Source organism: Drosophila busckii, chromosome 2R (genome assembly GCF_011750605.1).
Source record: "Drosophila busckii strain San Diego stock center, stock number 13000-0081.31 chromosome 2R, ASM1175060v1, whole genome shotgun sequence".
Classification (NCBI taxonomy): domain Eukaryota; kingdom Metazoa; phylum Arthropoda; class Insecta; order Diptera; family Drosophilidae; genus Drosophila; species Drosophila busckii.
Genome location: NC_046605.1, coordinates 7809678 through 7834137, shown reverse-complemented (window position 1 = coordinate 7834137; position 24460 = coordinate 7809678). Strand labels below are relative to the sequence as shown.

Genomic DNA, 24460 nt, shown 5'->3' with positions numbered 1-24460 from the left:
CAGCCAAAATTAAGATTGCCTACACTTTGGGTACAATTTAATTAAACTTGTGCTCAATTTGATCAATAGATTGAGCGGCTCAATTACCAACGCTTGTTATCATCGTCAGTTGAGCGTTGAATAAGGCAACAAGTTTTCCACATAGTTGGCTGGTCGCTAACGGTAACCAAATTATAGCTGGTATGGCAACCACCCTCCACCCCCACAATTACCCTTCCATCCATGTAAACGGTGACCATTTACAAAGTTACAAGCGTGGTGGAGTGGTGGAGGATCCACTTTTAGCAGCAATTTTTTTTGCTCTGCAATGTTGGTTTCAGCACAATTAATTGACAACCTGCAGATGCGGATGTTTTCAGATTTTCACTGCGTCCTTTTGCATACATACACGAAAATACATGTAAATTGTAAATGTATTACGTTTTCTTTTTTACTTTTTTTTGGTGTACACGCTCACTAATTGTGCCCAGTGCGCCGTGTTTCACAAAAAGTTGACAAATGGCATGCGAACTGTTTCGTGTCCAGGTGAACTTGCTCAAATGGCTGCCATTATGCGCCCGCAGGTAAAAGGGGGAGAGAGACCAAGGACAGTGGCTGGATGGCAATGGAATTTCGAAATTCATATGATAGTTGTGCGATGTACATATGTCTGCTTATATATTTCAATCAATGCTGCACGGAATTCGAAAAGAATTTAATACTCAACTTCTTGCCATTTGTTTGCCATTCCATTGTGCGTATGTGCATTTTATTAAATTGTTTATCTGCAAAAGTTTTTGGCCTTACTCAATGTAAAACTTTTAAAGCCAGCTATGTACATGAGATAGTAGTGCTGCCAGGGCTGGCGTATTTATTATTTTATTATTGTTATAAAAATGGGTGTCTTTATACAATTTTCTGGCTTATCTTTAGATCTTTTCAGCACATGGCAACACTAGTTGATATTAGGTATATATAGCTTCGTGGGTCATTAAAGTCTAAGCTAGTTATCACCTATGATTTTATGTGCATAGAACTAAATCGGTCATTTCTTATCAAGTGTACAAACACAAGTGAACAAAGAGAGGCAGCTCCATAGATAAGGCCTCTGTATATATAATATATATACATATGTCTGTACATTGAATACTATTAAGATTTTGAACGAACTCGGTGCGAAAATTGTTTATTAATCAATATAGTTGTATGTATGCGTTTGCGGATTGTTATCATTAGCGTTGATAAGCAAATCTAAAAAAGCAAAAGAGCAATTTACATTGTATGCCAGCACAATCTAGTATACAGCCAGAAAAATATGTACATATATAGTATCTCAAAAGTCAATATTTTCGTGCGAATTCAAATTAATTCTATAGTGTTTCTCTAAGTGTTCGAACACAATTCCTAGTATGGTACTTTGCACCCATAGGTTTAGTTTTATTGATTATTTAATTCAACAGCAAGCTTTTGTTAGTGCACTCTCATCAAAATGAAAATAGTAAACAATAGCTTAGCATTTGTCATTCTTTATGTACATCTATAAAATGGAACAAAACAACAATGCCAGTACTTTTGACTAATTATTGAAATTAAATAAGAAACGAGAAAATGTATTGAAAGTCCATTGTCCTATCCAAACATTATCCTTTTAAAAGTTGTTGCCTAAATAAAACATATGAAGTAATTTAGCCTTAAGCTAAAAGTGGATAAGATTCATACTTGTTATCCAAGGGCAACGCCGAGCGTGAAAGAGAGAATGTAAGATTGTCTTGTGCATATTTTCATGGCTGCACACCAGTAATTGAGTTCATTAAGTTAATCCAACCAATTATCTTTTATTACACATATTAAACTTCAATTCTTCGCACACCATCACACACAATGAACATTTCTTACTTCAATTGTGGCTGTGTGTGTGCGTATAAAACATGCGCCAACATTTTTAAAATTTCCGCCAACGGAATACTTAGCTCAATGGAATGAAATAGTATCGATATACATCGGTATATGAACGAATTGCAGTCCGCATATTCCGATTGTATATGCTTTTTATCGATGTAAGACCAACAACATTTAAAAATAGACTTAATCGACTTTAAATGGAATCGGCAATCGACAGTTCCAATTAGAATTTCGAACGGTTCGGTCGGTGCGGCGCTTAGCGAGAGCGCTCAAGCCCAGCTTTTAGTTAAGTCGCGATAAAATGTTTAATTTACTGTTCGTTTGAGATTTTTAGTTTTGTACATATTTATGCTATTTTTGGTATGTTAAAATATGCACTATGGGCTTATTCAGATGAGCAGCCGTACATGTTTAAAATAATCAAGAGCACAATAAAAATCAAACAACAGACTTGGCAAAGAATAAAAAAAATATAATAAATTTAAAAAAGAAACAATTAAAATAAGAAAATAAAAAAAACAGGCGCGCATAGATAGCGCACAAAATAAAAGAAAAAAACAAAAATCATTGTTATTGCATGGAAAATTACTACAGAAATTTCTTGTTCGGCAAAGCCAACAAATAAACGAAAAACAAAAGGCAAAAGCAATACAAATTTCGACAACAACAAAACAAGCATTATTAAAACTGACCGGCTGTTGAGCATACACAGTATGTTTTTGCTGTTGTTGTTGTTATTGTTATTGTGGCAAAATTAAAAGTTACATTTTATGTGTGTGTGTGTGTGGGAGATGTTTTCGCGCCAAATGCTTTTTATGTTTTTGTAGCGCTCGTATGCATGTTTGTTGGTATGTTTGTCTGTAAAGTGAAAAATTGTTCGGCCTATAAAATGAAAATAAATGTTGTGCCCCAAACTATGCCTATATTTCTAGGTGTATATCATAAAGTGTGCCAAGCACTTCAAGCAACTAAAAAAAAAAAGAATCAAGCGATAAATTTATCACCTTAAGCAACATAAACACGCATGTCATTTTACACACACACACACATGCATATGTGTGCATATATATATTTAGGCATACGCCAGTTTTCTAAAAACAAAAATTGAGAGAATATAAATTCTACACTCAGCGAAAAGTTGCTGCAATTAAAGCTAGAATATTTACAGAGTGCTGCTCAGTATAATGTACATGTGTTTGCTAATCGCTCACTCTTTCACTCTCTATCTTTTTATAGTGTGCTCGCTCTTTTCGTTGTTTACTGTTTACTGTTTAATTTACCTTATCGGCAACTCTCATGTAAAAAGACACGACAAACAACTGCGAAAGTTTGCAACAGTTATCAACTAGAATATATACATACAAACATACGTAAACACTTACCTGTACGTTGGCATACATACAAACACGTGTATTATACATGCACACACACAAGTAAAAATAAAAGAAATCCATGTGTGTGTTGTCTGATTGTATTTGTGTGTGAGAGCGCGCTTTATCAGCTACTTACAAAGAAACAAAAACAACACAGACAGAAAAGGAAAACATAAAATAAAATAAAAAAAAAAACACGCTGCAGCTTTGTTATTGTTGCCTGTGCCGTTAATTTCCAGCGTCATTGCCAGTCAACGACAACAACAACAAACTTGAATTGACAAACTAAATAAAAGTTCACTTAAAAATTGTGGCTGTCATTGAATTTGAATCTATGGGTGAGTTTATCGTTTTATTTTTGTCGCGCTTAATAAAAAAAAAATGCCATGCACTTGCGAATGCAAAATGAAACTACAAATTGGCAATTTAAATGAAATTTAAGTGCATAAATTATGAATGAGCAATAAACAAAGCTACAAATATATACAGAAATTAAATTGTATAACTAATTTTTAAAATGTGCGTAAATATAAATGAAAATTGGGCATTTAGAAATTAATTTTTATAATGTGCTTATATGTGAAGCTAAATTGCAATTCAAAATCATAACTGAAATTAGTTAGAAAACTGCTATGAAATCCTTTTGCGGTTTGATTAAAACTGAACTTAGGCCTTCATATCTCGTGCCTATGCCCATGGGCGTTCGTCGTCTATCATTTGCCAGAGATTGAGTTTTACAGAATTTCGTTTGAGAGTCGAGACTCAAAGTGCAATTGATTGACTGCTGCATTCTGGAAAATGTGCATCAAACCTACTCAAGCTTTCATTTCCCAAGGGCCGAGGCAACTCAAAGCAACCAAGACCAACTGAATTCGACATAATTTTTGAATTGAATATCATGTTGTTTTGCGGTTAGTTGGGGCAGAGCTTACAAACAAAATTGAAAAATTGAAATGCCTTTTGCCTGCCTTTGCAATAAGCAGCAGCAGCATAAATAAATTGCTTGTGAAAATTGCCACTTGACCTACCATACGAAAATCTAAATTAAGCAATAATGTTATTTTTTTTTTTTTCTTTATGCGTTCCCTTTTCGCTGCCTATTTCTTGTTGTTTACACAAGCGAAATTCCACACATACTTACATACATATGCGCGCTTTATATACACAATTGTTTTTGAATAAATTTCTTTTGAATTCTTTTTCTACATTTTAAGCATCAATTTATTTTAATCAGTGAGGCCAGCGCATGTAACAAACAATTTTTATTTATGTGCGGCGAAAAGATAAACAAATGTTGAGTTAGTTAGACAAAACATCCATTTGAATGGAATTTATTTGTTAATGCGCGCTGATAGTTTTATGGCTATTATTAATTAGGCAAATATGCCTTGCAGCGCGCTATGCGGCGTATGCGCAATATGCACTAAGAATGCCAAAGCAACATTATAGCAGCTTATGCCAATTATGATATAGAACGGTTGCCATGCCAAATTAACTCACACACACACACACACACACATTGACTTGACTTGTTTATGTATAGATATTGCAGTTAAATAACTGTGCTTTTTTTTTTTTGCTGTAGCGTCGCGTCGTCTCGCGTTTGCTTTTTGTGTTGCTAAGCGCACTGAACGTGTTTGTATGCGTATATGCATATGTATTTGTGTGTGTGTATGTGTGTTTGCTGACTGATATTGCCCCACTGTTAAATCATTTGAACTGCTTGAAGTGCCCGCCTGATTGATAATATGTACATATGTATTTACATATATTTTTTATTGTCTGATTCAAAGCTTTATTTATTTACGCCTATATATGTGTGTGTGTGTGTGTGTGTGTGGTTTTTTATTGATTTGTTAACAATTGAACAACAGTTAGATAGTAATTTAAATTAATATCTCAAGTGTCTGTGCACTCAAGTGTGTATACGACTATTTGGTTTAAATAATGTGTCTAGCTAAATGAAGCATACGCCCTGTTGCACAATGACAACAGCCACTTATAAGACGCGGCGTCACTTTTATGGTCTCAAATTGAGTTGAGTGAACTTGCAACAACTTGCACAAGAACAAGAAATTTAAGCGTTATTAAAACAGACTTTTTTAATTATCTATCAATATTTCTTCAAGGGACTAGGCAAACATTTTAAAAACACGATTGAAATATGCCCTTAAAAAGCAAACTCTACTATACATATAGTTCTATTGAAAGTATTCTAATTATAATGCAAAGTTAGTCAAGCTGCATTCATTTAAAATTTCTATAAATATTTATTACGTTTTTGTATACAAAATATTCTTATACAGAGCATTGCATATTCGCAGTTGTGGCCAACTTAAAATTTATTGGCATTTTGCCTTTGCCTGTCATTTAATTTCCGTTGTAATTACGACTTTTGTCTTAGCTCAGAGTTAACAAAGTTTGCCTCTAATTACTTCATTTCCTAACGCGTTTAAACCTAAGCGCTGAGGCTTTAATTAAATCAAATTTCTAATAAATTTGTGGCTGCGTGTCTGAGCAATTTTGCTGGCTTGTTGTTATTAAAGAGGTGTGAATACTTAAGCGCATACTAAGTAAATTCACTGTATTTGAATTGATTGAGAAAATAGTCGATGACATATTTACAAGTGTATATAGCACGTATATGGTTAATCTAATCAATTTATTGATGAGTTTTTATGGCATTTCTTTTATGTGGCATCGCTCCCGGCAACAGCTGGCAAATTTGCAACTTTGTTGCTGTTTATTTAATAAATCTAATCGTTAGCTTAATAAATTGTGTTCGTTTGTTATATATTTATAATATCACTGGTTTAAAATTAACTGTTAATCTGGCGTACAATAAAGTTAGACTTGATAAGTCACTTAATATTGAATTACAATTAAATGAAATCATAAGTAATGTGACATTTCAACATTTCACAACAACTGTTTGAAATTTTACCAAGCATTACTTTGCCGTTGGGGAAAATGTGAAAAGCTATACGAATTGTTGTGACAGCGGCCAAAAGTTCTTAACATAGCCACAAATTGAAATGTGTCAAGCAAGTCGAAAAACAATTCATAAATTTAGCTGCATTTAGAACAATTTTGTTGTTTGCTTTTAAATATAAAAGTGCTTAAATGTAATTAGCATTTGTTGTTGCTGCTGCTGCTGCTTAGTCAGTTGATTAGTTATCAGCACATTTGGCTTGCATTTAAGTATATTACGCATTCTATTTTAATTCGCATTCTTATTTAGCGTGTGCAGCTGTGCTGCCATTTAAATGTCCAACCCCAAGCACCATCGCTCCTCACCTGACTGCATCAACTGCGGCCCCAGCGTACACCCGCCCACCCGTCGATAAATCAATTTAGAAAGTAACGACAGATGTGCAGCGTCAGTCAATTGAAATGCCAAAACTATTTGGTGCATGTGCCTTGCATTTTATTTATATATACTATACATGCATATATATGCTAATGCCAGTCTATAGTATTGGTAAGCTCGTGTGGCAATTTAGCATTAAATGGGCATATCGCTGTTAACTTTACATGGCTATGTTAACAACATTACACTAGCTGCTTAGCTAAACATAGCTATGTTAATTTGTGTGACTGTTTCTAGCGTTTTTACAGACTATTTTTAGCTATTTTTTAATAGCATTTGTAGTGCAGCACTCAGTAGTGCACTGAACTGCAAATTCAAAACAACAAATGCAATTCAATTCAATCAAATAGATAAACAGGCGTGCGTATTATTTTTAATTTCAATTTTATATAATTAATAATGTGTTGGAAATTCGGCAGCCAGTGTGTGTGTTGTTGGCGTTAAAGTCAATGAACTTGGCACAAGGTAAATCGCTATTATGATTAACTAAAAAAAAAACAAAACAACAGCAGCAATTGTAAAACCGCAGCAACCGCAACAACAACAACAAGTTGTGGTGGCAGAAGAAGAGGAAGAGCAGCAGCGTAATTTGTATACAAAGTAGGCAAACATATTGTCTCTATAACAGGCTTGACTTTGGTTTAATGCATTTACATTTACATTTGGCATGTACTATTAGCAACTCATAATAATTTGCGGTTAACAATTTGTTGTTTACATAATACGCATACGCCCCAGTGGCGCGCGCGCGCGCAAGCCCTTAACTTGAAATTTAGCTTTATAATCCTTCAAATTGTATGCTATAGATAATGTGTCCGATCAGCTGCGTGCACACATATTTGCCATATTCCGTATGCTGCAGTATAGTGCTGATGTCGCGGTCCAGCGAAGGCTGCGAGATGAGGCAAAAGGACAAGACCTTAATGTCACAATGGCGTGCCAATATGTTCTGTAATTAAAGCGCTATAAAATATATGCGAATTGCTGATGTAGCGATCTCACCTCATGCACCATGCCCACGCCGACGGCATTGGCGCCAATGCGTCGCAGCAGCTGCTCCTCGGCCGCTGTGCCCTCGGCTGGGCCGCCCATGCAAGCGTAGATGCCTATGTGCATATCTTCCTGGAATCCCAACGATTCACCCACCGCAATGGCGCGTGCCAGCAGCTTGCGATCATAGCAATTCACCATGGGCTTGTGCTTGGGCCCAAAGCGCGCATCATTTGGTCCGATTAGCGCACTGTGGCCCATCAGGCCATAGATATTGATGTGATCCTTGACCAGTAACACGTCGCCCACATTGTAACTCTTGTCCACAGCGGCAGCAGCACAGCTGGTAATGAGATATTCAATGCCGCAGAGCTTCATCATGCGCACGGGCACGGCGCATTGGAACAGCTCGATGCCCTCGTAGGGATGAAAGCGTCCACTCATGAGTATAACGGGTGCGCCGCTGATGTGGCCCATATACAGTTTGCTTTCATTCCCAGGCGCTGTGCAGATGGGAAAGCCAGGAATCTCCGCATAGTCTATTATAACCGGATTATCCACCATCTGGGCTAAGCTGCTCAACCTGCCGCATATGATGCCGAATTTGGGTTTCACTTGACTGCGAGCAACGACAAACTGCGCCATTGCCAGTATCTGCTCGTAGCTGTAGAGCAGCGTTGGCGGCGTCAGCAATATCTTGGGCGGATTGGCCAGCTCCTCCTTGAGCAGCTTCTCGGCCAGCAGACGCACGCGCCGATGATCCAGCGCCGTCTTCAGCGCGCAGCAATCAAAGTTACACATTTTGCCAACAGCTGGCGGCAGTTTCCTAAACTTGTTGTCAATTTTAATTTTATGCTCTTTACATGTCAAATATTAAATTGTATTTTACTAATTTCAAAAGCATTAACATTCAAGTTTGTTTGTCATGCTTAGCAGCGGGAAAATTTTATGTTGAATAGACATGATGCACTGCGGGTTGTCTGCTGCTTATCTGAAATAAATGAACTCCGACTAGCTCAATGGGGCGAATTATGTTGTAAATACATAAAGCAACCTGCTGTGCTTTATTTACTTATTGTGCTTAAAGTTAAGCATAAAAGATTAAACGATAATAGCAATAAACAGATAACTGCTCAAACGATGTTTTCTTAAACACATTCCAATTTAAACACATGAATTTGTGTGCCTAATTATTAAATTTCTTCATTGTGAATTGTGATAAGAAAATTTATATTTCAAGCAAATTTATTGCTTGCCTATATCGATACTATCGATAAACACAGCCTAATTATTAAAATGCTTGATTGTGAGTTGTGATATGAAAATTAATTTTTCAAGCTTTTAATTAGCAAATTTATTGCTTGCCTATATCGATACTATCGATAAACACTGCTGCGCGCTTTAGTTATGTCAGCTCTTAAGCATCAGAACTATATCTGTCAACAACATAGCTCTGATCTCATGCAGCATATGGTAGCCTGCTGATCTAGCTAAAGGGTTTATGGTTACATCTCAGCGATTTCATCGCGTTGTCGGCGCTGTAATTTATCGCATAGCATGATTATAATCTCTTAGGGCGTTGCGGTTCCAGCGAAGCTCCAAAGCCAAAGCCAAAGCCATACAGCAAACTGAACGTGACTTTGTAGGCGGCACAACAACAACAGCAAAAACAACAACAATAATAACAAACAAAACAGCAACGGTTTGGCTGTAACTTAAGCAACTTTATGCGCGCTCAAATGACAATGACAATAACAAAAGCGCGCTTCAAGTTTTCTATTTCAGCGTGTTTGTTTTTGTTATTGTAAATTTAATAAATTTATGGACTTTTTATAGCAACGCAGTGCGCATGCTAAACGCTTCAGCGATTGCTCAGTGCCAGCAACTCAGCGTCAGACTCAGAGATCAACCAATATAACTATAACTGGCCTTGTCCACGCCCCCAGACGCAATCAGCAGTTTCCAATTCCAGTTCTGCTGCTGCTGTCGCTGCTGTTGACAGATGCGCGCCCAAAAACCACATGAAAACAATATTTAAATTGTGACTTATAGGCGACTGTTGACTGACTGATTGTTGCGGCCTGTTGTTGTTTATTGGTTTACCCTATTAATTAGCAAAAGGAATGAATTATAATGCCAAGCACAACTTACTTAAAAAAAAAACTCTGCTCGGCAGCGAGAGAGAAAAACAAAGATACAGCAACGCAGCTGCCCCAACAGCGACAACTTTGCTGCTCTTTGTTTGTACAGCAACAACACCCGCATATAGTATCTATATATATATATATATATAATATATATATACTGCGCTGATAAACAGCGAGAGAGAGCGCGAGATTGAGCTGCATGGTTTAATGAAATTTATTAAAAACATTTCATCAGCCTGTTCCAAGCTGCATCTGCCATAAAATTTTATAACTGGTTGGCACAAAAAACGAAAGACAAAATATGTTTCAGTTATGTGTTGAATGCACGCATTTATTTTTTGGTATTAAATCGTTTTTTATTTTAGGCATTGTTTTGAATTTTATTTACACGCTGAACAGGCAATTCTATTTATTTAGTGGTATTTGAGATTTGCGCGGCGGATTAACTTGCGCTTTGGACTCAGTGCACAAAAATGTACATAAGGGTATTTTAGTTTCACACAAAAGTTATAGACAAGTAAACTTGCTGGGCTGATTGCTATATAGCCTACAAATCCAATGATATATGTTTAATATTTAATACATATTATCAAAAGTCAAAAGTATCGCTATTAATAGTATTAAGAATTAAATTAAACTGAATTGCCTTAACATATTAAAAGCAAAAGTCATACACATTTTAAAAATGTTATTTTTCCGATATGTCATATTATTAAAAACTATTTAATTCATAGCTTTACTTTAAAAATAGTTGCAAAAATTCTTTAATGTATTCAACTAATTGATATTCTTCTTGCTTAAATATTATTTATCATTGAAATTAAAGCAAACTTTGTTGACTGCGAGTTATGAATATATATTTTATTTGCTTTAATGCTGTACAGCGTCCCACACTGTCGGCTGCGCCTGTCTCTATGCCCTTTGGGCAATTGAAATGGTTTCTTTTGCTTTGCCATTGTTTATACATATTTTTTTGAACGTTTTGTTAAATACCTTTGGAAAATATAAGCTTGTTTATTATTTTTTTTTTTGGCAAAGCGTGCGTCTGTTTTTATTTGTTGTTGTTACTGCTTTTGTTGCTCTGGCTGTTGCTGTTTATTTGCATGTTTGGCAAATTTTTGACTGGCAGTCGTTTGCTAATTGAAGTTGGTTATATATATTATGCGAACACACACACACACACACTCAGAAATTTCTTTGAGCTTTTGCACGCTCGAGTGATAAATATGATATATATATTGTCAATTGTTTAGGCAAATATTAAGAATTGAATTGAGGCAGAGCCAACGGAGCTTTCCCTTGGAGAGGTCATATAAATATAAATACACTGATTTGTGTGTATTTGTGTGTTGGCATTGGGCAATTATTTAAGCTAATATTTAACGCCGCTTTACCTTTTTGTTTATTTATTTGCAGTTTTTGCTAAAGACATTGCAAGCAGCGCATTGCAAAAATACGTTTCATGCTGAAATTCTTGCTCGAGGCCAAGTGAAAAGACCAATGAAAGCCAACACACAGCTAAATGACAACTGCAATTGTAACTCCAAGTCTACAACAAGCTCAAAGTTAACCATAGCAACCATAAAAAGAAGAGGAAGCAGCAGCAGCAGCAGCAGAGCACACGAGATTGATGTGGAGCAACTGAAGCTCTTCTTTTGTCGCAGTCACACGTACAAGTGCCTGAATCATAATCCAAATCAAAATCTGCCACTAAGTCAACGCTTGCAACTGAAACTGCATCACAGATACAACTCCTGATCCCAGCGAGCGAGCGAGCTCCAGAGTCAAGTGCAATTTTAAATTTCAAGTGTTGTTTTGTGTGTTTTTTTTTATTAAACGACTGCCTGTTGCATAAAAATCAAGTGAAAACTTAGCCAGCGCCAATGCCAAAGTGAGAGCGAGAGCGAGAGAGATAAAGACGTAAGCCACATCTGGATTTTGTATCGACGACAAGCCTCCAAGCTCCTCCAAGTGGCAGCAGCTAAAAAGACAAACACACAAAAACTGAAAACAAAAACAAGCTTGAGAAACGAGCAGCAGCAGCAGACAACGTTTGTGCTTAGCGAGTGCCGACTGTAGCTGCTAACTGGTAACAGTTTAGTGCAACGCCAAGAGAGAGAGAGAGAAAGAGAGAGCGACGGCTGAAGAGCGAGACGCACATAAATACCAATGTACTCGGCTGTTGATTATTACTCGGAAATGGGACAAATCTCTCAAGATGTAAGTAAATTTTTGTAGCATTAAATGCTTTAATATAAAATTGCAGTTAAGCTAATAATTAATTTTAAGTAGTTAGAATATTTATACAAACTAATAAAAGAACTAAAGACTACTAAGGTCATCGACTGCTAACTAGTAAGTAGCTGATTTGAAATTAGCAGCTGTTTAAAACAAACTTTGTTAAGCGGCCAATAAATCAATGTGCGTTTACATTAGTTTAACATTATTTTGCCCAATTATGTGCGCTCAAATGTCAAATAGAATTGTTAAATCAAAAGCTGTTAACAGTTTGTCAAAAAGCGCTTAAAAATGCGTTTTATTTTTAAGTTTTAATTTGCGTGTACAATGCACAATGATGTAAACTTGTGGGCAGGGGGGGGGGGGGGGGGGGGGGGGGGGGGGGGGGGGGGGGGGGAGGGATTTGCTGAAGAGTGTGTATAATGATTTTATTATCATGGCCATGGGAGTTGCAATTAAGTGAGACAAAAATGTTGCCAATATGCGAATGTTGAGCAGAGACATAATGGGCTGGCTAAGTGGGTGGTTGGGTTGCTGCACTTGTAAATCGCTTGAACGGGGCGTAAAGGATATTAACAACAGCAGGATATGTTTATTGCAGTTGTTGTTGTTGTTGTTTGTTGGTCAGCATGTAATTCATGCACTAATTGAATTTTCGTTGCTTGCTGCAGGCCAAAATGTTGTTTGTAACATGAAGCGCACACACACAGACACACAGGCTGTCACACACACATACACACATAACAAGTAGCAGCGCCTAAAAGCATGCAAATAATGTTTATAATTGATGCATGCAACTTTTCTCCAAGTTGCATACACAACTTTTGTTTCCAAAAAAAAAAAAAACATTTAGAACACACTCCGTTTATTAGTTTTATTAAAATTCTTTATTTACCATGCTGTGTGTGTGTGTGTGTAAATTTTCTCGTATTACATGCAAATTCCAACCTTTTATTAACTTTATTATTATCATGCTGCTTTCTGGTCAGACAGAGTTAAACTTTTGTTCTGCTTGCCAACTATTTATACAAAAGAATTGCACAATTTTTTAATATGCCAACCACAAGGCAAACACACAGCTCACACACACACATACAACAATATTAATGCAGAAATGCAATGTGGTCTCACTTTATGCAATAAACAAATCAAAAAAATTTAATATGCTGCCAGGTGAGCAGAACATCAAAAGAGTCTTTGTGTTGAATAAAGTTGCAGCAGTTGAATTTAAAAAGTGCAAAGCAAACATATAATTTTATATAATAATAAACTTAGCTTTAAAAGTTATCGATAACAATAAGTGCTTTCATTTTTATTCTTTACTGCTCTAATGTAATTTCTTTTGAAAGCTATCGATACTATCGATAAGCATTACACACTTTATTTTTGAAGCTTTACTTTTCAATTGTAATTCTCTTATATTATCTATTGTATGCTCGCTCGTTAGCAAAGTTACTGCTAGTTTTAAATTTTTTTTTTATTATTAAACTAAAAAGCAACTTTGTTTTGCTACATTTTTTTTGCCATTCGGCGCTTGCTTGATAAGCATATCTAGGCGAAAAAAAAAACAAACAAATAAACAAGTAAAAGTATTTTATTTACGCGTATCAGTCGATAATAATAATTATAATTGATGGCAAGCACTGAACTGGAATAACAAATGTTTGCATGTATTGTATAAAAATATATTTTAATGCGCATTTGGGATGCTTAAAAATAGCTTAATGGAAACTGGGGCAGCTTATCAAGCAATGCCGCAAATTAAGGAGCAGCCAACATTTGTTGCTTAAAAAATTTATTTATTATCGCTAGCGAATTTTACACTTTACAACATGCAAGCGCAATTTTATTTACGCAATAAATAATTAAATTGTATAAAAATATATACAAAAGCAACACACACACACACACACACACACGATGAGCAACAATATCAAATATAAAAACAGATGTGCGCCATTCTCTGATTCTGGCAAGGGTCCAATAAGACATTCGCAGTGACAAATTGACTGCATGATTGAATGACTGACTGACTGAATCATGCTATGATATGCGCACTGCATGCAAAGAAGTCAACAACAACAACAACAACAACAGTCGGTCGTCGTGCTTCGATTGAAGCAACTTTGTAAATAAAATGTTCTAGCATCTTATTTTAATTTTATTTTAGTTCGTTTTATGATTTGTGCATTTTAATTGTCAGCTGTGCGGAAGTCATGACAACACTTTATTACAAAAATTCCTCTGTACTAAATGCACACACACACACATACGCATACATTTGTTATTATTATTGTTATTGTTGTTTAGCAGCTAAAATATGGGCTTGTTGTCGTTGTCGTTCTCATTCTTGTTGCTGCTGTTGCTGTTGTTGTTGTTGTTGTTGTGCTAGTTAACTAACCATTGAGCTCACAGCGCTGTCAAATTAATAATTTTTAATGTTATGCAAATGAAACTAATTTAAAATTCTATACAGTGCGCTGTAAGTGCACAGCATCATAATAAATTTTATTTTAAATATGAACAACATGGCGTATTGAAGTTTAGATACGCTTTTATTTTTATTAAATAGCAACTTTTGTAATGAAAATAAAGCTAAAAATTATAGCTTAAAAATCTAATAGCAAAGCTGCATTTTATATTTTGAATTTAATAATAACACTAATAAGTACTTGATGAAAATTAAGCTTAAAAAATTATAACTAAAAATTCTAATAATATTTTTATTTATTAAAATTGTAGCTTTTGATATACAAATAAAGCTAAAAAAAATTAGAAATAAATAAATGCTAATAGAGAAAATGCATTTTTTATTTAATTTAACAATAACAAAAATTAATTCCTGATGAAATTAAAGCTTAAAAAATTAGAACGAATAGAGCAGTTGCATTTTACATTTTGGATTTAATAATAACATTAAACAATTCTTTATTTTCGGCAATTTAGGCAAGTGGCAAAAAATAAACAAAATTTTAACAACAGCAATTATTATTATTGTTGTAATGCTTGCTGTTGAAATCTTTATGCTTGTTTATTACAATTGTTGTTATTGTTAGCGCCTTGGAATTCGCTTAATCATGCTGTAAAATTGGAACTGAAATTTGTCAAATTTAACAGGCGACAAAGTAACAGGCGCACATAAATTAGCAGCCAAAAAAGAAACAAATACATAAAAAGCTGTGGGCATTATGTTTTAATAATATGATGGGCATTTAATAACTTAATACTACAAACTGTATGCCTAATAGGCCAAATCGATTTACACAGTTTGCTGCAAAAAAACAAACAAACAATATAATAAAATAATAATAGTCAACAGTTTGTGCATGTGCAAGTTTATAGTTTATCACGTCTAGACGCGCGTCTTTATTAGCAACGCAGACACAGACAAATGCATAGCTAAGCAGCGCTTATATATATATACTATATATATAGTATAGTGCACTCAGTTCGGTTGTCTAATCGCTCTCGAGTGTGTGTGTGGAGTTGTTTATTTGTTTGATTCCATTTTGTATTTTGTATGTAGTTTGCACTTTTAACACCTGCCGTGTTTTCCACTTTAGCTAAGCAAACTAACTACCTGCCTGCCTGCCTACTTATTGTTTACTATTTCTCTTATTTATTATATTTTGTTGCTGTTGCTGTTGCTCTGTACCATTTATGCTAATTTAATTTGCTTGTTTACCAGCTTTTGTTTTAATTTGTTGAGGCCACTACTGTTGACATTTGAAGCGAAACGCTCGAGAGCGAACACAATAAACAAAACAGAATAAGCGCGTAACAAACAAAGTCAGATAAAGCACACAGACAATAACAGACAGACAGACGGACCGACAGACAGACAGACAGACCGACAAATAAAAGTGAAGAATGCGTTTGAGCTCTGTGACTGACTGACTGATTGCAATGAATCAGAAATGTGAAACATTTACATATAACTCGCTACTTTATGCGCTAATTATGCTAATTTGCAATATAATTTGCTTTATTTTTAAATACACACACACACACACACACACGAACTCAAAACTGTAAGTTCGTCCGCTGTAAAGAGGAAATCAAAATAAGCTTACAGAAATTAATTATCCACATTTACATAAGCAGTCAGCTTAAAAATAATAAAAAAAAAGGAAAGAAATAAAAGCGACAGCACTTTAAATTTATATGTGTGTTCGCATACTGGCAGCAGCAACTGTCGGACGGGCTGGCTGGCTGTCTCCGCCCCCTTCCTGTGCTGTGGGCGGCAATTCTTAAGCGCTATGCTTCATGATTTTGCACGTAAGCTTAGGCCCGAGTGCTGCCTGCCTCACTTTGAGAGCGACAATAGAAGCTACAGGCTTCAGTTCCAGCTTAAGAGGATGCTACACAGGCAGCAATTTGCAGCGGGGGCGAGCTGAAATTAAATAAGAAATATTTGTAAAATGTATTCTTAGCACACTTATGAGTTAAAGCTCAAAGCTGAAGCAGCAAAAAAGAGAAAATTAATTTAATGTAAGACGCAGTGCATAAAAATGTAATAAAATGGCAATAACTAAACTTAAACGATAAGCTAATAAATGAATACACAAATAAATAAAATAGCAAATAGTTTTAGTTTTTTGCTAAGTGCTTATTATAAATTCTAAGTCTAGAAAAATTTAAATCGATATTAAGTGCAGAAGCTGCCCAAGCTGCGTAGTAAACGAAGTAAAGTAAAAATTTGAAATAAAGTCGATCGATAATATAATAAATGAGAATACAAAAATAAATAATAGCAAATAGATTTAGTTGCACACTAAGTGAGTAAGTAATTATTATAAATTCTATAATGCCAAGTCTACGAAAATGTAAATCGATATTAAATGCAGAACTCTGCCCAAGCTGCGTAGTAAACTAAGTAAACTAAAAATTGTAAATAAATTCAAGCAAAATATTTAGATAAAAAGGTACTATATTTAATTATATATTAAAATTGTTAGCCAGCAAATACATTTATATCAAACTAGTTACAATTTAAAGCTTAAAACAAATCAAAAAAGGGTTTTAGTTGGAGCAAGCTGTAATGCTTTGTCTATGAAGGTCTATTGACTATTATATTGTTAACTATATTTTGTGTTCAGCACTCATTTTTCAACTGTCAAATTGTAGTCTACACGACTGCCAAACAAATATATATATATATCTGTATATATGTATGTGGCTGTCAATGAACATACTTGGCTATGTCTATGTCCACACTTGGCTTACACGAGAGCGAACCTTGAGCGCTTACAGCTTACAACGAAAATAAATGTGCTCATAAATTTGTGGAGTTTACTTCCTGCCCAAACAGAGCTGCGACCTTCTGCCAGTGCTGGACAATGCTTAATTATTTAATAAACAATTTGCTTCAACTCATTGCGCTAGTCCAAATGCTAAATGCATGCAAATTAGGCTAATAAACAAAAGAAGCGACATACACCTACGCACACAAGTCTCAAGCGCATACACACACACACACAGCATAGATCACGTATACGACGCGTTAGCTAACACGTTTTGAATGCAAGTGCAGCTGAGCTGAGCTGAGCTGAGCTGAGCTGAGCTGAGCTGAGCTGAGCTGAGCTGAGCTGAGCTGAGCTGAGCTGAGCTGAGCTGAGCTGAGCTGAGCTGAGCTGAGCTGAGCTGAGCTGAGCTGAGCTGAGCTGAGCAGTATGGCAGCTAGAGTTACCCTAGCCCAAGTGCCATATACTTGGACTTTCGACAGTCGAGCAGACGCTGCTCGGGCTGCGGTTTATTGCAGGTCATGAAAACCTGTACATATGCCTAATGCTTGAACACATCCATTAAGCTTGGCTCGCTCACACTGCTGCTGCTGCTGCTCCGCTTTCGTAGCTGCCATGCAACCGATTCCATGGCATTAACTGGTCTCCGAACTACACTCGCATCCCATTCAATGCTGCATGTCAAAGCATTCAGTTTGCAGCAGAAACAAGTTTATCAGCCCCAGCTACTTGTAACTGGTATATTATATACTACACATACGTATGTGTGTGTGTGTGTTTCATTTTCCATATTTTCTATACACAGCGCATTTATTACTAAGCCGCAGCAGCAGCAGCAGCAGAATAAAAATAAAAGCGCAGCGATAACATTTATCAGTGTTTAACGCATGTTTAAGTAAAAGTTGCAAATAACTCAACATTTGTATTATGAAACATGACTATTATTTAGCTTCTAGCTAAATTGGCTCACATTTGTTTATTTTTAAAACACAAACAAGCTTAACAAGCTAAGCGCAGCTATTTATAGCAAACAAATTTAAATACAAATTGTAGCAATATTTATTGCAATAATAATAAAAAGCGTATTCACCAACTTGTTATAGCTCAATAAGAGATATTGAATCGCATACCAGATTACTCATCAATTCTGTTATTTTTGCTAAAAAATTAATACTATAAAAATTGTTATTATTTAAAAATCAAAATAGTTGCAGTTTGCTTTCATAAATCATAAATCAACTAAATATAAAATATAATAACATTGTTAATCTTTGCATTATATTCATTTATATCAATTATTCTGCATATGCTCAAATTATGTTTTAATTAAATAACTAAACAGCAGCGAATATAATTGAAATTGTTCTATTTTTATAAGCTCAGCTTTTAACTATAAGCAATCTAATTAACTTATCATTAGCTAACCAGCATAGCTGTAATAAATTTAAAGCTAGCTAAACTTTAAATTTTGTATGTTTTTGTAGTCGCATAAATTTGCAACTGCTGTCAGCTAAACAAACTACACTTGATTTAGCAAATAGTTAGTCCACACAATTTACATATTAATTTATGGCTACAAATTGTGCAGCCGCCTGCCTACATGCCACGCCCCGCTCTCGATGTGGCTGATATCATGCCTCGATTTGCATTTGAATAGTTGCTCATAAATCACATTGATTAATGAAATAAAATATTTGAAATACATATGTATGCTATGTTAAGCATTTATTTCAAACAGTTGCTCGAGACATTTCATTTAATTAATTGCACAAGCAGCGTGCGGGGTAGAGAAAGTATTTTAAACATGTTTATAAATTTTATTATGCAGCCACAAACTAAGAGCCAGGCAAACAAAAACAGTTTTAAAGGCAGCTTGAGCTTTTAGTGTCGTCGTAGAACAAATAAACATATTTATTTGAGCGACTGTTGTGGGCGTCTCAATGTCAATCAACAGTGACTACCAAGCAGCCAAGTATGTGTATATATTTAATATGCCCGCCTGCCTAAAATGGTTTGATTGCTGTTAGCATATTAAATGCGCTAAAAAAAATGAAATAAAAAGAAGGCTGCCTGGCTGGCTGGATGGGTGGGTGGGTGGTTGTTGTTGTAGTCTGATGTGGTTTGCGCTGGTTTATTCCCTACACTGACTGCTGTGTATTAAGGTCAGGCACTAAAGCTGATAGTTTATCGCCATATATATATATATATATATATATTTAAAACAATCTACATTAATGCTGCGCTTTGATAAGCGGTTCGCTTGACTATAAAGCGATTTTCATTATTTTATTGGAAACACGCTTTTTATAGTATAAGCTGCTCGTCTGATATATAATAGGCGCGTACTGTTTTTTATCGCGTATAATGCGTATATATATTTATATATTCAGACAAAAAGTGGCACAGCGCTATCTTGAAATTAAAAGCCAACTAAGTCCGATTGCAAAGCATTTAAATGAAATGAAAACAAACAACAAGCGCACAACTAAGAAACAAGAAACACAAGTCATTGAACGTTTAATAACATCGCCCCAGATTAGTAGCCAGCACGGCTATATAAACAACAACAACAACATTAGCAGCAGCAGCAGCAGCAGCAGCAACAAATACAATAACGTTATGAAAATAAGAATTTCAAATAAAATCAAGCAGCAAATGTTTAGCAAATTTAAGCAGCTAAAATGCTGGCAGAGTTAAATTATTAATGCACTTTGATTGGAAATACACTAAAGCAGTTACATGCAAATTTTAAATTGCACAAACTTAAGCTATTTATTGTCTTTAGCTCTTATTGTTGTTAAGCTTTTGTTGCTTATACAGAGCAGCTAAACGAACAGCACAATGAACAATATGAAATATGAAATATCAAATAAAATAACTTATTACAGCTTAGAATTGACTGTGATGAATTAGAAATTAAAACAAAATATAAAATAAATATTTTTTAAAGCAAATTTTGCAATTTGTGATTTATAACAAGTGTATGAGCTGCGCTTAAAGTTGCCGAGCACTTCACAACTTAAACATAAAGTGAAATTAAGTATACGCCTGCTGCAGCCTGCTGTAAGCTATATTAAGCATACGCCTAGTGCACAATTAAAAGTTAAACCTATAATTTTTGCATTTTTCACTCCACAGTGCTCATCAACAGACTTCGATATGGACGATGTGGATGAATCGGATCAAGTTACCCAAGTGATTGGATATCATCCGCGTTTTCGTGATCATTTTTTGCGCACGCAAAATTTTATAATGAAAGGCGATGGACCGCTGCCGCACTCATATCGCTACTATTTGGCCATAATTGTGAGTACTATACAAATATGAAAAACAAATTGCTGGTTAAAACTGAAACTGCGTTGAGACTTGTGAGAAACTGTTGCATTATTTCAACGAGTGGCGCAGCTGTGTGCGTTTGTGTTTTTTTCTGTTTACAACCTAACAAAGCATGTTTAATGGGATGTGTGTGTGTGTGTGTACGTGTGTGTGTGTGTGTGCATTGTTGCCAGTGGCAAATTTAAGCACATTAGCTCTTGCCGACTGTTGCTGTCAGCTTACATTTGCTGCCTGCTGGCTGTTGATGCCCTATCAATGACAACAGCATCAGCCACACACACAGCACAGCACACACCACCCACACCCTCATTACACTCGCTCACTCTAGGTGTGTGTGTGTGTAACAGTAAATTATTTCCACTGTGCTGAGCTCTCAGTTGCGGCTGCAATGCGAAAAATACGAAACTGACTGTCGCCTGTTTGCCTGCGAAAGAGAGAGAGAGAGCGAGAGAGAGAGAGCGACTTGTTTACAACATTTTTGCAAGTACTATCAGTGACAGGTTCGCTGCTTTGCAACAATACAGAGAGCAGCGCACTGTTTGCCTTAATTAGAGTTGACAGCATTTCATATTTCGGTTCAATAATAGCATAATGCAAAAAAAACGAAGCGAAGCTCATTTCAATTCCAGCTAAAAATGCATACAAAATTCTAGAAACTTTACACTTTGCATTTGCAGGCTGCCGCCAGGCATCAGTGTCCTTATTTGGTGAAGCGCTATGAAAAGGAGTTCATCAATCAGGGCGGCAACAGCGAGTGGCTGAACGGACTCGACTATATACCCACCAAACTACGTGCCATATACGATATCAATAAAATACTAGCGCATCGTCCTTGGCTGCTGCGCAAGGAGCACATCGAGGTAAGGCACAACTCGATCCCTCACCCCCTTTGTATTACACATTTTTATTTCGCTTTTGCAGCGCTTAACAAAGGGCAAAAATAGCTGGTCCTTGTCCGAGGTGGTGCACGCAATGGTTTTGTTATCACACTTTCATTCGCTCTCCTCCTTTGTATTCTCCTGCGGTCTCACCCAAAAGCTCGATGGTCTGTCGAGTCCCAAACTGAAGGCAACGCCAATTGATGATGCAGCTATACAGGTAAATCAACAGACCACATCGAGTCCCCAGTTGCAGTTGCAGTTGCCCAAAAACGTGCTGGGCGAAATATCATTCAACAATGGAGTCGGTAGCGTCGCTGGTGGTGGCAGCAGCAGCAGCAACTCAAAGCCGGATTACAATAATGCAGCTGATGGCAGCAACAATAATGGAGCCAACTTTGCGTTTGGTCAGCTCTATTTGGGTAAGTGCTTCGCCTTTGCTGTTGCCACAACATTTTAAGATTCAATTTGCTGCCTCAACTTTGCAACATTCATAAATTATGTAAGGCTTAAGCTAAGCTAAGATTTTTATATGCTACACAGTCATAAATTAGCGTTGATTAAATTTGCTTTTAAACAAGCAATACTTACGGTACTTTACTAAGCATAACACTGAGCAACAAATTCAAAGCATTTTCGCTTTTAAAATGTTGTTAAATCTTTTTGTATTATGTATCAATTAGCAAAGTTTTAATTGCAGTTCGATTAGCTTTAAGTTAAAGACAATTAAACAGGCTTTAACTTTTATTTACACAGAATGCAGTATTAGCTGCAAAGTTAAACAAGAAATGTTAGTTTAACACAATTGTTAGTCATGTAAAATAATCTTAGCTTATTAATAATAAACATAGCTAAATAACAAGCTACTGCTGGTCTAAGTTTAGCTCTACCCTAAATCATTTTTATATTAATTTATATTTGTGTTGTAATTTAATTAAGACAGCTGCTAGTTTATTGATTGTCTTAGACTTGAAAATTAATATTTCATTTTAGCAGTAATCTGCTTTATGCTACTGTAGTTGATTAAATTTCTTGCTGTGCAACATAATCTTGCTGGGTGCTGCTCATAATTAGTTCTTGCTCAACTTGCAGCTACCGCACAGCAGCAGCCGCAGCAACAGGTGGGCGTGTCCGTGGAGGCGTTAATGGAGCGCATGAAGGTGCTTTCCCAGAACCAGGACGAGTGCAGCGAGGCGGAGCTTAGCAACCGCTTCAAGAGCGTCGAATTACAAACTGCAGAGTTGGCGGCTGTTACGCCGGAGGCGCCGGTACAGTTGCCACCCATAATTTCGCAGTATGTGGACGATGCCAGTTTTACGTATGAGGATTTCGCGCGACGTGGCGCCGAAAATATAAACACATTTCGCATACAGGACTACTCCTGGGAAGATCATGGTTTTTCGCTGGTCGATAAGTGCGTCTCAAGCGCCAAAATCTTTAATTAAATACTAATATATATATTTCTGTGCTGCAGTTTGTATAACGACTTGGGCACCTTCTTGGATGAGAAATTTCGCGCTGCCTATAATCTAACATATTTCACCATGGGCGGTATTAAGAATGTGGATACATCCAAGTTTCGACGCGCCATTTGGAATTATATACAATGCATTTTTGGCATACGCCATGATGATTACGACTATGGCGAAGTGAATCAGGTAAGCACACTCTATAAACAAATCTATGCAATTATTAATTTATTTTTATTTTCAGCTGCTGGTGCGTCCGTTGAAAATGTTTATAAAGACAGCCTGTTGCTTTCCAGAGCGCATTACCACCAAGGACTACGATAGTGTGCTCGTCGAGCTTCAAGACAGCGAAAAAGTAAATATTTGTCTTTTTTATATATCTATGCTTATCTAACGACTCTTTTTGTTTTGCAGGTTCATGTTAATCTTATGATAATGGAGGCCCGTAATCAGGCCGAATTACTCTATGCTTTGCGCGAGATAATGCGCTATATGACTTGATCTCATTAAGTGATTGCAAACCCACACACACACGCATACATACATACATATATAAAGCAACATATAACGCATATACATACATATATATATATATATTGACTTGCATAAATATTACAACAAATTCAATTAACAGTCAAAGAACAGAACAATTTCTAATGTGCAATAAGCGTATCAAGTAAATAATATTATAATGCCAATCTCCAGTCAAACTCTTTTGGATACCTTGTATACAGCTATAGAAATTTTTAAACAATTATTATGTACTCAAAGATTCGGTTAATACGCAATCAATTTGTTGTTGCTTACAAAAAAAAAATCACTGTACATTTGTATTATGTTTTGTTAAAAAAAATTAAAAAAAAGCTTTAGTGAAATAAATATATTTTATTTTAATTACTTCTTCAGTTGCGTTTTTATTTATTTTTCATACTCAACTAATAGAAAAAACAAGCTGACTGTCATGTGTAAAGCACATTTAAAATATTAAGCGATATATAGATTTGCTAAGCGTCTTCTTCTGGTTGTAATTAGAATTAATTTAAGTAGCTAAAATAATACTTAAGACTATTCTGTAGGCTAAGTTACTAATGTAAGGTTTTTCTCAAACAGGTTTGTGAATTTTGCGCCAATATACAATTAAAATATAAATCTAATTCGCTTACAGTAGAGCTATATAGAGAAATTTTACAATCCAAGCTTGCTTATGAAATAAATAAATAAATGTTTAGAATAGAATAAAAATACAAAAGCAAAGTTTTAGCAGCAACAGTAAAATTTTTAATAGTTAAGCGAACAATCCATTCCATTGTGTAGTTAAGCGAACTTAGAGCTTCAATTGAGCTATAATAACTGTAGAATTAGCTTTCCAACTTAGTGCGACTGTCAAATCTACTAAAGTTAAGAGCTTTCTAAGTTGTATATACATACCAGAGTAGAAAAGTTTTGAAACAGGTTTCCCACAAACGAACTCCCAAGTAAGTAGCCAGCAGTTAAGATATATACACATAAGCGATAAACAATTTGATAAACTAATA

At 35.6% G+C, this 24460-nt stretch overlaps 2 protein-coding genes across 3 annotated transcripts; one reads left to right on the top strand and one right to left on the bottom strand.

The window, feature by feature from the left end:
- The first annotated feature begins 2104 nt into the window (after nt 1-2104).
- On the top strand, nt 2105-23750 carry LOC108596603 (sestrin homolog). Of its 2 annotated transcripts, XM_017982534.2 has the most exons (10): nt 2105-2241; nt 3118-3592; nt 11178-11981; nt 20381-20548; nt 21256-21438; nt 21500-21878; nt 22549-22870; nt 22931-23114; nt 23170-23280; nt 23340-23750. In XM_017982534.2, exons 3-10 carry the CDS (start codon nt 11931-11933, stop codon nt 23424-23426), a joined length of 1485 nt encoding a protein of 494 aa, XP_017838023.1. In that variant the 5' UTR covers nt 2105-2241; nt 3118-3592; nt 11178-11930; the 3' UTR covers nt 23427-23750. The 2 variants fall into 2 exon arrangements, with proteins under 2 accessions (XP_017838023.1, XP_017838024.1); XM_017982535.2 differs by lacking the exon at nt 3118-3592.
- Nucleotides 7201-8485, bottom strand: LOC108596604 (purine nucleoside phosphorylase). Its single transcript, XM_017982536.2, has 2 exons — nt 7627-8485; nt 7201-7573 (listed from the first exon to the last, which is right to left on the bottom strand). Exons 1-2 carry the CDS (start codon nt 8413-8415, stop codon nt 7403-7405), a joined length of 960 nt encoding a protein of 319 aa, XP_017838025.1. The 5' UTR covers nt 8416-8485; the 3' UTR covers nt 7201-7402.
- Nucleotides 23751-24460: the final 710 nt, after the last annotated feature.